Here is a 12,992-nt window from a genome sequence, read left to right on the forward strand (position 1 = left end):
ATGAGCTGAAACGCTCGATAATTTGGCATGAACAGAATAAACCCCTAATTTTAGGAAACAATATATGAATGAAGTGAGTAAAAATCACAGGCCAAGAAACACTGGCTTGGAGATGTATGAATGAATTACTAAAGGAAAGAATACCTGAGCGAACCCTCCAACAATGGGCTGAGAATCCAAGATTGTAGACCTGGCAAAAAAAAAGCACAGGTTACATATACCACCCACCATTTTAGGATAACTGAATCATTCGAGATCTCACACCCAGCAACCAAGAAATGGCTGCACAGATTCTCCGGCCAATAAAAAACAACACTGAAAACAACGGGATGATGCCGAGTGTCCCAACTGTACACTCATGGAATGGAATGGAAGATAGAATTTAGGCCAAAAGCCAAGCGCTGGGACCTATGGGGTCATTCAGTGCTGAAATTTAAAATGACAGGAAAAGGTTAGAAAGGTGGCAGTTGCACTATGAAACAACTGATAGGAGAGAGTGGAAAGAAATATATAATAAAGAATATGAATGGAGGTGCAGCAAAAAGAATGAAAGGGGTTGCAGCTAGGGGCCTAACGAAGGGACTCTGCAAAGAACCTTAAGTAATGCCTACAGTGCACCGCATGGGCTGCACTGACGGCACTACACGGGGACTATACAATCACGAACTGAAGTGCGATACAAGAGAGACATTACAAAATGACGCCAAGTTTATTCCCCAGCCCTGGGAAAATGTCTTCTCATTTAGCTCTCGCGTTTTCAGCGTCCAGACCCAAATATGGAGCGGAACAGTATGAACTGGTGTCAGAATCAAAACCGCACGTCAATAAACGCAAAGTTCTGTCTCCAACCAACATAGAAAATAAAATATTAGTTGCTTGGTGAAGGACGAGGGAAAACGCCTCGGTGGACTCGAAAACTCTGAGCTGTCATCTGTGAGAATTTATTTGGTTTTCCTTTTTGGTTTAGATTAAAGGAAGCCCTATGTTAGCACGGGCCCCTTGGTGTAGTAAGGAATGGAACTGAATACAGAATTTAGGCCAAAGGCCAAGTGCTGGAACCTATGAGGTCAATCAGCGTTGAAAGGGAAATTGAGAGTAAAAGGTTTGAAAGGCGTAACAGGAGGAAAACCTCGCAGTTGCACTATGAAACAATTGTTAGGAGAGGGTGGGAAGTAAGCTAAAAGAAAGAGAATACGAACGGAGGTACAGTAAAAGGCCTTGGTGTGGTGAGGTGTTAAAAGGAATGTCTGGACTCGGGCAAGCAAACCAAAGAGGTCCTATGAGCGATTAATTATTATTATTCAAAGTGTGAACATTTGCACGTGGAACAACCCTAAAGTCCATTACCTTGTAAAGCAAACTACCACATAAAAGAACGCCGTATTAGGAAAGAGAGAGAGAGAGAGAGAGAGAGAGAGAGAGAGAGAGAGAGAGGATGTCACAGAAACAAATGCAATGTTGCATAAAACTAAAAACATATGCGCATCGACGTCAATCCTGAATGACAGGAAAATCTCTCGACAGCTGTTCGGTGATGATGACATTCGCCCAATTAAGACCTTAGAAACGGAGCCAGACTTCTCCCTATCATGATTTTCTCACCCTATCGCATCGTATGTCTTCGCATATAAGTTCAGGGAAACCGATAGACTCCATCTCATTCGCCCAGGAACCACAGCCGAGTAAGGATGACGACTTGGGAAACCCGGGTTCTGCTGCTGCTGGCCTTGATTAACTTCTGGCCGTTGGTGACCGCTCAACTTGCCGACCTCAAGGCCATTGAATGCCCCTTCCCAGGTGAGTTCGAGAGAGACAGAGATTCCTTGAATTACAAGGACGAATGCTAACTTTTGTGTGTCCTTTTTTTACAGATAATACAATGACCCTTTCACATAGAGAGAGAGAGAGAGAGAGGTATCCACCATTTAAGTACCTGCTTTTAATATTTGTTGGGCGTTAGTGTCCAATGTAATACAACAAAATGCCTCAACATTTTGCCATATGCTGAACGTGTACTCAACTATGACAACAACGAGCGTAACCGCATAATAATAATAATAATAATAAATAATAATAATAATAATAATAATAATGTCACATTTTGGCAGCAACTCACAATCCTTTAATGTGGTTTCACACGAACAAATTTTGTACCATCTTTCAGCATCTGAACGCCAAATTTTACCCATAGCAGCTGATACCGGTGACAGAACGAACATACGAGACCCATATGATATGATATGATATATATATATATATATATATATATATATATATATATATATATATATATATATATATATATATATATATACAAATCTACGAAAACACTACTAAGTTGGCTGATGCATAGTCTAGGCTCTGTCAGAAGTGTTCAACTTCTGCTTACTTTTAGCCTTTTGCAAAACTTAGAGTGGTAATGTTCGGTAATGGTGTCGCATCTCGTATAAAGATTGGCCACAAGATGCTAAAAAACATAACTAAAACAACCCCTATGTGACACCAACCTTTCGGTGTCAAAATGCTAAAAGACGTGAAAAAAAAAAACTGTGCTTGTGACATCACGTCATGGCGACAAGACGTCCAAGGTTGCCAGACGTACTTCTGCAACACGTTATGACGGCACACCGATGAGAAAATGTCAGAAAATGTGCAGAATGTTCTCATGTACCCCAGTATTTTGGTAGCCTGAAGTCAGGATAAGGAAGTGTTCGAGTGACACCCCTTTAACAACAGAGACTTTCCTAATAAGGCCCACCAAACGACGCCACAGGAAGGCCACCGCGGTATAATGATCAAACTTCTCTCTGTTAGTGGTTTATACCCTAAGACAGTCTTCCAATATATCTTAAAAATCGTTCTGCCTTAGCGGTTTTTGATCTAGAAGAAGCGGCTATAAAAAGACTGCACAACAAATGATTGAATGAGGAGGGTAATTTCTATTGACGGTTATGGATAGAGTTGGTGCGTTTCATTTTAAAAGTTGAGTTTAACCAACATGAAACCAAGCTGCTTCCATTAACAATGATTCACTTAAGTAGAACTACAAAACGGTTCCTTTCCACACAAGATTGTCACCACTTTCATTGAAACCAAGCTACTTCCACTGACAAAAATTCACTTAAGTAGACCTAAAAACGGTTCCTTTCTACACAAGATTATCACCACTATCATTGAAACCAAGCTACTTCCACTGACAAAGATTCACTTAAGTAGGCCTAAAAACGCTTCCTTTTCAAACAAGATTATCATCACTATCATTGAAACCATGCTACTTCCACTGAAAAAGATTCACTTAAGTAGACCTAAAAACGGTTCCTTTCCACACACGATTATCATCACTGTCACTGAAACCAAGCTACATCCACTGACAAAGATTCGCTTAAGTAGACCTAAAAACGGTTCCTTTCCATACAAGATTATCATCACTATCATTGAAACCAAGCTACATCCACTGACAAAAATTAACTTAAGTAGACCTAAAAACGGTTCCCTTTCAAACAAGATTATCATCACTATCATTGAAACCATGCTACTTCCACTGACAAAGATTCACTTCAGTAGACCTAAAAACGGTTCCCTTTCAAACAAGATTATCATCACTATCATTGAAACCATGCTATTTCCACTGACAAAGATTCACTTCAGTAGACCTAAAAACGGTTCCCTTTCAAACAAGATTATCATCACTATCATTGAAACCATGCTACTTCCACTGACAAAGATTCACTTCAGTAGACCTAAAAACGGTTCCCTTTCAAACAAGATTATCATCACTATCATTGAAACCATGCTACTTCCACTGACAAAGATTCACTTCAGTAGACCTAAAAACGGTTCCCTTTCAAACAAGATTATCATCACTATCATTGAAACCAAGCTACATCCACTGACAAAAATTAACTTAAGTAGACCTAAAAACGGTTCCCTTTCAAACAAGATTATCATCACTATCATTGAAACCAAGCTACTTCCACTGACAAAGATTCACTTCAGTAGACCTAAAACGGTTCCCTTTCAAACAAGATTATCATCACTATCATTGAAACCATGCTACTTCCACTGACAAAGATTCACTTCAGTAGACCTAAAAACGGTTCCCTTTCAAACAAGATTATCATCACTATCATTGAAACCAAGCTACATCCACTGACAAAAATTAACTTAAGTAGACCTAAAAACGGTTCCCTTTCAAACAAGATTATCATCACTATCATTGAAACCAAGCTACTTCCACTGACAAAGATTCACTTCAGTAGACCTAAAAACGGTTCCCTTTCAAACAAGATTATCATCACTATCATTGAAACCATGCTATTTCCACTGACAAAGATTCACTTCAGTAGACCTAAAAACGGTTCCCTTTCAAACAAGATTATCATCACTATCATTGAAACCATGCTACTTCCACTGACAAAGATTCACTTCAGTAGACCTAAAAACGGTTCCCTTTCAAACAAGATTATCATCACTATCATTGAAACCAAGCTACTTCCACTGACAAAGATTCACTTAAGTAGAACTAAAAACGGTTCCTTTTCAAACAAGATTATCATCACTATAATTGAAACCAAGCTACTTCCACTGACAAAGATTCACTTAAGTAAACCTAAATACGCTTCCTTTTCAAACAAGATTATCATCACTATTATTGAAACCAAGCTACTTCCATAGACAATGATTCACTTAAGCAGACCTAAAAGGGTTCCTTTTCACACAAGGTTATCATCACTATCATTGAAACCAAGCTACTTCCATTGACAGATTCGCTTAAGTAAAGCTAAAAACTGTTCCTTTTCAAACAAGATTATCATCACTATCATTGAAACCAAGCTACTTCCATTGACAAAGATTCACTTAAGTGGACGTACAAAACGGTTCCTTTGCAAACAAGATTATTATTACTATCATTATTATTAGTCAACAGAACAATCCTAAATTACCATTAACTTGGAAAGCTCGCACGGAATAGAAAACAGTTCGGAGAAACAAGAAAACAAAAACAAGTAATATCGTGAGCTCTGAGCTCCCCAGCAACATAGCCTCAGGTCACGAACAACTGGACAACAGGTTCTCTCGCTAGGGCGGCTGCAGTCATTCAGAGAAGGCAGTGGGTTACGTGACTACTAGCAGGAAGTCGACCAAGGATCATGAGGGGTGTCCTTATGTCCTAAAACGGGACAATGAGAGGATCTTCATGTCCTAACCTGACACTATGATAAAAGAGAGAGAGAGAGATGACAAGGGTTTCATAAGGAAAATCACGACTAGTACCAAAACCGGAATGCTTTTATCCTAAATTAGGCTCTAACAGCTAGTTTGAGACCGAGTTGGGACTTCCTAGATCCTCATGTCCTAAATTACGGCCATAAGAGGATCCCCATGTCCTACATTATGACCATGCCATAAGTTCTAGTGCCCTTAAGTTAAAAAGATGATTGGAGTCTCGTGTCATCAATTAAGACCATACCACGGGCATTCTTGTTCTCATTTAAGGACCTTGAGATGGGTCCTCATGCCCTAAATTTTGACCATGGCATAGGTCCTCATTCTTTGAGTTAGGGCCATGGCAAGCATACCCATGTTCTAAATTACTCTGACTGCAAGCAAAGAGCCCATTAGGACATTACAGAGGTAACACAAATAGTTACTGGCTGCACGAAAAAGAATGAGCCTGTGCTGGAAATGGTCAACTTTACTTTTATTATATATATATATATATATATATATATATATATATATATATATATATATATATATATATATGTGTGTGTGTGTGTGTGTGTGTGTGTGTGTGTGTGTGTATATACGTATATACTTTATCACATACACAATTGTTCTGTGCATTAGTAGAATTACTAAAACGACCTCATTCAAACTGGATGGTATCTAATGGAGTTTTTAATGTGGACTGTTTGTCCAAGAAAGCTTGTAACCTTTTCTGAATAAAAATTCTATTAGATACCATCCAGTTTGAATGAGGTCCTTTTAGTAATATATATATATATATATATATATATATATATATATATATATATATATATATATATATATATATATAATATATTAATCAGGTTGATTTTCCCTTTCCCTCTTGGGCTTATAGTCTGTTGACTGTTCACTGGGGTTTTCAGATGAAGATTCAAAGAAAGAAAACGAAGCTTGTCATAAAGTTTGCAGAGTCAACCTTGGTGTCAACATCAATCCAACAAACATAATATTTACATCTTCGGCTTCGTCCCCCAGTTTCTATACGTAGCCAACAACAAAACAAGAAAAACAAACGAGACGCAATGGACCAAAGAGAAGGAAAAGACACGAAAACCATTTCAAATTTCCAAGACGGACGAGGCGAGTCAAATCGTCCCAGGCGAGACGACGGACCCTCCGATGTACAAACAAAGGAGTTCGCAATCTCGTCACCAAAGGTTTCAAAGACGTCGTGCCGTCAGATATCTTTGGAGTCTTCATCCATGCAAATGCGTCTTCGTACAACACGAAGTCAGAAAGCACTGAGGATTCGCAAAGCTTATGAGTGGATGTATTTTCCTGAGATGTTTCCTGAAAAAAGCGGGACGCCATACCTTAAAAAGTAACCATAGAATTTTCTTGAAAATTATCTCATTATGTTTCCCACACCCAAATCACACTGATTATTCCAATCTTATCTAAGCTATCCAAGGGGCATGGCAAAAAAACCGGGGCTGGTGCAATACTAGCATAGGCTACATCTCAGGAATTTGCTGGGCGGATAAATACAATAACCGCACGTACACATTTCAATACTTAGAACGCAACTCTCTCTCACCTTTTCGACTCCCACACACACTTTGTTGAACTCACTTTCACTGAAAACCTTGAATTCAAACTCGGATATAAATAAGGCAGCTCTCCTTGGATAAATTCAGACACAGACACACACTGCAAGAAAAAGCACGTTGCCACTCTCTCACTACACTTCGAAGAAAAATAAGAATTCACTTCAACCCACGTGCACACAAATCTGTCAAATTCAGAGACGTTCTTACTAGGCCAGTGGTAAACTCCCAACCATCATAAGTGTCTAGCATTTTTTTTGGCCTTACGGGACTAAATGTATGGAATCTACTAGTCTCATTTACCTGAGCAATGCATATTTAATAGTCACATTGCCATCTTCACATCTATTTCTCTGTACATTTTTGGGGAACACTTTCCAGTGATAGCCTGTGAATCCATAATGGGAAATGAATCGAACAGCTCTCCCTTTTCAGATAGGATTCGAATCCACACACTCGCTCAGAGAGAGTCTCTAGCCCACTACGCTACACTGGATTCAAGGCTCTGAGTTCAAAGCATGTCAAAAAATGTAATAAGAGATTTAAATGTTTCAAGGCAATATGGCTATAAAAAAAACATGGTTTTGACCAGTAGAATCTATATATTTAAGCTTGCAATCTAACATGGCTGAACACTGTTAAAATGGAAACCATGGGATTATTTTGACACTAGTAAAATTTATCTGAATTCAACAGTCGTACTCATGAGACGGAATAAATTTTTACCTTGCATTGTAGTACAGCAGGTTAAGAGGTAATCTCACTCTTTCTAGTGAAGCATGTAGGTTTGAACCACACCAGGAGGGGGTCATGGTTTCATTTATTTACCTTTTAGAGCCAAGGCTCTCAGTGGAAAGCGCATCCGAAAACGTCTGAGGGAGCCAAGAGGGTAATGAGTGCTTTGTGCTTTTGAAATGCATAGCTTTACACACTTTATCCAAAAAAATTCGATGTTTTAACACGAGGGAGACGATGTTTTCATTTCAGCTCTTGTAAAAACATATCTGCATTTAACAGATATGTTTCTACATAAGAGGTGAAACGAGTTCTTGTCCCCCAATATAGCACAGTGGGTTAGAGGTAACCTCACTCTCTCTAGCGAGCGTGTGGGCTCGAATCCCACCCGGGAAGGGCGAGTTCTTCATTTATTTCCCTCTTTGGTTTCAAGGCTTTCAGAGGAAACTCTAGCCAAAAAAATAAGGGGAAAAATGTTAGTTAAAGAGGTCACAGAGCTAATTAGACCATTGGTTCTGGCTAATGTGACTCTTAGTTCCATATGTATGCGTATGTGATCACTGATGTCACTCCAATATTACAAAAAATTTGGACCTTAATTATTCTAGAATAAATACCCATAAGACTCCACCAAGGTTTCTTTTCTAAATTGAAGTCATTATTTGGGATTTTTAAATTATGCTTTTCTTATGTTTTCAATTGCCTTTTATTAGAATTCGTCAATGCTAAACAGAGGCTTATCAAATGTGGAAAAATTTCACGTTTAATTGCTGTATTCAAGTGTGAATATCAAGTACCTGGTACGAATCTCAAATGACTCGTGTCTCCTAATGGCTTTCACTTTTTGAATGTTTGGAAGTCAAAATGGCAGGAGTTTTTAAATGTATGTAATCTTTACAAAATTGTATTGCCATCGCATGATTTTAAATTTACAAGTTACGACGATTTTTGTCATTGTTTTTTATTTGAAAGTCTTCTGATGTAGAAGGTTATCATATTACGTTTTTCAAAGTGAGTTTCAAAAGTCATCTAACTACTTTCAAGTGTCACGCTTTGCAGGCTAAGTTGATACCGCGAAAACTTTTACCTGTTTATTCTCTTCAAGTTAAGGAGTTTCAAGTCATGGGCTATAATTATACTTATTAATTAAGGAGCTTTTAAATGCTTTGGTATCCAATATAATTATTGACGAATACTTAAATGATCACTTGAGTCAGCCTTTAATACATAATTTTTATGCTCCTTACGAATCACAAAATTTCAAATAAGTTCTGAATGATATAGAAACGGAAATGGAATATAGAGTTTAGGCCAAAGGCCAAGCACTGGGACCTATGAGGTCATTCAGTGCTGGAAAGGATATTGAGAGTAAAGGGTTTGAAAGGTGTAACAGGAGGAAAACCTCGCAGTTGCACTTTGAAATAATTGTTAAGAGATGGAAGACAGATAATATGAAGGGAGGTATAGTAAAAGGAATGAAAGGTGTTGCAACTCGTGGCCGAAGGAACGCTACAAAGAACCTTTAGTAAAGCCTACAGTGCACCCCGTGAGGTGCACTGACGGCACTAGCCCCAAAGATACAAATCTTAGCTGTAAACTTCACGCAAACAACTTTCCGTGTCACACGAGAAAGTTTTTGCTTGTAGTCGTGTGTTCAATTCAAACAACGTCAAAGCAGAGAGCTTCTCGTGCTACATTCATGTATATTCCTTAAAGCAGAGGCATGAGCAAATCTTGTATGCCACATTTTATCATTTTCCCACCAACTGTTGTCCAGAGTAGCCGATATTTACCCGTTGTGATTCTAAAATAAAGTCCAGCGATTAGCTAATGCTTATTCACACAAGCATTTTTTTCTTGCATTTCCACAATGGTCCCGTGGATGAAGTATATGAGAGGTCCTCACGTGACAATAAAAGGAGGTGGTACCAGCACTTTCAACTTTTATTCCAGATATTGAGTACCCTGAAGATGACTCTGGAATAAAAGTCGAAAGTCTTGGTACCTCCTCATTTTGTTTTCACGTGGGGATCTCTTATACACAAGCATTTTCTTTGATTTTTCTTGGATACCGTCTACAACTAGCACTGGGAAGCCAATATTTCTCGTGCTTGAGATGACAATAGTCACACGAACAAGTTTTTTTTTTTCATATTTAGCATCTTCCCTCCATACTTTGCACCAAACAGCCATCATTTTTTTTTATGGCACAATGACGAAGCATATCAGAAAATGAGCTCAGTGAATCTGGCAATTTAAAAAATTTATATACTGTATATGTATATATATATAATATATATATATATTATATATATTATTATATATATATATATATATATATATATATATATATATTTGTATGTGTATATATATATGTATATATATATATATATATATATATATATATATATATATATATATATATATATATATATATATATATATATATACACATACATATAATATATATACTAGCTTGGCCAACCTGGTACTGCCAGGGAAAACTGGGAAAACTCTGAATGACAACTGATAAACTCTCGTCCTCTCTCTCTCTCTCACTCTCCAACTCTCCCTCACTCTTTCCCTCTTTCTCCTCCCTTACACCCCTTCTACTCTCTCTCTCACTTCCTCTCCTCCTCAATCTTGCTCTCTCTCTCTTTCCCTTTCATGTTAAGATAGTTGCTTCAATTACATTGCTTAACATTTTTGACATTTTATATTTTACCCCTTCTCACCCCACCCCCATTCCTATCGGGGCTGAACTTGGGCTTAAAGGGCATCGGGAGTGTTACTATTCATCTCAGCGACCTCGGAAACTAAAGATTAGAACACTAATATCTGTTATCTTTTACATTTTATTTTTCACCCTTTCTCACCTCCCCTTCCTATTGGGCTGAACTTGGACTTAAAGAGCATCGGGAGTGTTACTATTCATCTCAGCAACCTCGAAAACTATGGATTAGACACTAATATCTGTCGTTTTCGGTTATTTTTACATGTCACCCCCATCCCCTTTGGTGCCAGTGATGTCTTAGCCCCACATTATTCTTTCCCAGATAATAAGTCATATGTATACCAAGTCTGGTTGACATTGCTCAATGCAATTTGTGGAACTGCACACACACACACACACACACACCTATTTACATTATATATATATATATATATATATATATATATATATATATATATATATATATATATATATATATATATAAATAATATTATCTTATGCATAATTTGAGGGTTGATTAAAAAGATAATGGAAATGACAATGGAAATCTCTAATGTTTAAATACTGTATAATGAAATTCTATTGGACTGCCCTCAGTGATCATTTTAAAACTCAAAAAAAAAACCATAACTCGGAAACCCGCCGAACTTTTAACGGATGACATTTTAGAAAATGCTAATGTTAAACAACTCTTAAATCTAAGACTTCATATCATAAATGTCTCCTTTACATTTGACAGAGGGCCAAGAGGTTCTATCTGAAGAAGAATGCGGCAAATATAGCGCCTGCGAATGGACAGAGGGGCGCTGCCACATGGCAGACGCCAACAAGGGAAGCTACCTGGTGGTCGGAGCACCTGTCCAGACAGATAGAGGCTTCAAGGTAAGTGTCAATATGGAAAAGAAGAATTCTAAGGCAAAAGCACCCTTATGCCAGCACGGACATTTTACTCCTTGGAGAAGAGATATCACGTGCATCTGAAATTATTAATTTCATTAGCATTAAAATACGCCACGAAATTAAAAACACCAAATGCTGTTAACACCAGTAAATCTAAAAGCTAGTCTCAAAAGTAGCGAACAAGCCACTAAAATCTAGAGGCTGTCGTCGGGTGGGCAAAATCATGTGTTACAATGTCAAAATATGTTGAATCAACGTGAGCGTTCCAAGGTAAAACAGCGCTGTAACGTCAGAGGTGTTGTACATTCGGAAACCACAATCTCTGACCCGCCTAGGTCGTGCTCCGAGTTCATGAGCGGGGGCCTTTCTGGACGGATTCTACCCTTCCCTCCCCCACAACCCCTTTCCTAACTACAACCCGGCAGCTTCGTCATTTTTTCTTCGTTTCGATATTATACAGGTTGTAGAATTTAACATATTGTTGTCTATATAATCATACCATGACTGCTTTGCATTATATGCAGCAAAATCTTAAAAAAAAAACACCCAAAGCAAAACCCGGAAGAGTTCAAAAGGTGTTCGAGTGTGTTTCAATCCGTGATAGTTGGCGCTGCCCGCCGTCCACAAAGGTCCCGCTCATAAACTCGGAGCACGACCTACGTGGGTCGGAGATTGTGGTTTCCGAGCGTACCATTAAGGCCTTGTGCCATAAAGTTACTGCACCATAAAAGCTTTAACTATACTCCAAAATATATAAATGTATAAATGTATAAATATATAAATGTATAAATGTATAAATATATAAATGTATAAATGTATGCTACTAGTAATAAACTGCACTGTTAAAATATAAGATGCACAGTAAGTTTACGTCGTAGTGTGAGCGTGTATGCTGCTCTGAAAAGAGTAAGACGCAAACCACAAGTTCGCATTGGCCTGTAAAAGTGTATTATGTACTGTGAAAGCATGCACTACTCTGTAAAAGTAGATACTGCACTGCAGAAGAATGAGTTAAACTGCAAAACTGTACAGTGCAGTGGCCTCATTTCAGATTTTTCTTGGGGAGGGAAGGGCAAAGGTTTGGAACTTATGGTATGAGTGGGCTGGCGAGCGAAGCGAGCCCTAGCAATTGGGGATAGGGGGAGCACTGTAAGCCCCGGAGAAATCTTTTTAAATTTGTGCGCATTTTTGGAGCATTTTGAAGCCATATAAGAGCTGTATTGACTTAATAAAGCAGCAAACAAGTCTTGCGGGTGGTACAGTAAGTGGGGCCCCGCCCTCCCCCGAAATGACGCCCTTGGTGCCGTGTTCTATAAGAGTGTACATTGCACTAATAAAACATCTACTGCTGAGCTGTTAATTAAAGTACATACAGCGCTAAAATTGAGTAAGTTTCACTGTAAATTTGTATGTTGCACTGTGAAAACATACACCACAGTGCAAAAGTGTTCATTTTGATGCAAAAAACGAAATATGGCAAACAAACTCATTTTAATGTAAAAAAACGAATGATATACCGTTTAAAGTAGACTGCACTGTACAAGTGTGTGCACTGTAAAAGTTTATGCTCCATTGTCAATGAGCAAGTTATACAGCAACAGTGTACACTGCACTTTAAGGGAGTACATTTTTCAGTAAAAATAGACACTGCTACAGCAGTGTACAACACCGTCTGGAAAAGTATTCCGCAGTAACAGAACGTTGGTGGTGCCTTATAAAACTGTACATTGCATTGCACAAAATTAATGTAGTGCTACATAAGTACATATTGTATGATAAAAGTATATGATAAACTATAAGCTGCA

The 12,992-nt window shown here is 38.2% G+C and overlaps 1 protein-coding gene across 1 annotated transcript in view; it reads left to right on the top strand.

The window, feature by feature from the left end:
• The first annotated feature begins 1,652 nt into the window (after positions 1-1,652).
• The window catches only part of LOC136855769 (sucrase-isomaltase, intestinal-like), a 72,538-nt gene continuing 61,198 nt past the window's right edge, over positions 1,653-12,992 (top strand). The window contains exons 1-2 of the mRNA XM_067133125.1: positions 1,653-1,797; positions 11,027-11,169. Of these exons, the coding sequence (XP_066989226.1) occupies positions 1,689-1,797; positions 11,027-11,169 (252 nt within the window). The 5' untranslated portion in view covers positions 1,653-1,688. The remainder of the gene's footprint in view (positions 1,798-11,026; positions 11,170-12,992) is intronic.

This window comes from Macrobrachium rosenbergii, chromosome 33 (assembly GCF_040412425.1).
Source record: "Macrobrachium rosenbergii isolate ZJJX-2024 chromosome 33, ASM4041242v1, whole genome shotgun sequence".
NCBI classification, from domain to species: Eukaryota; Metazoa; Arthropoda; class Malacostraca; order Decapoda; family Palaemonidae; genus Macrobrachium; species Macrobrachium rosenbergii.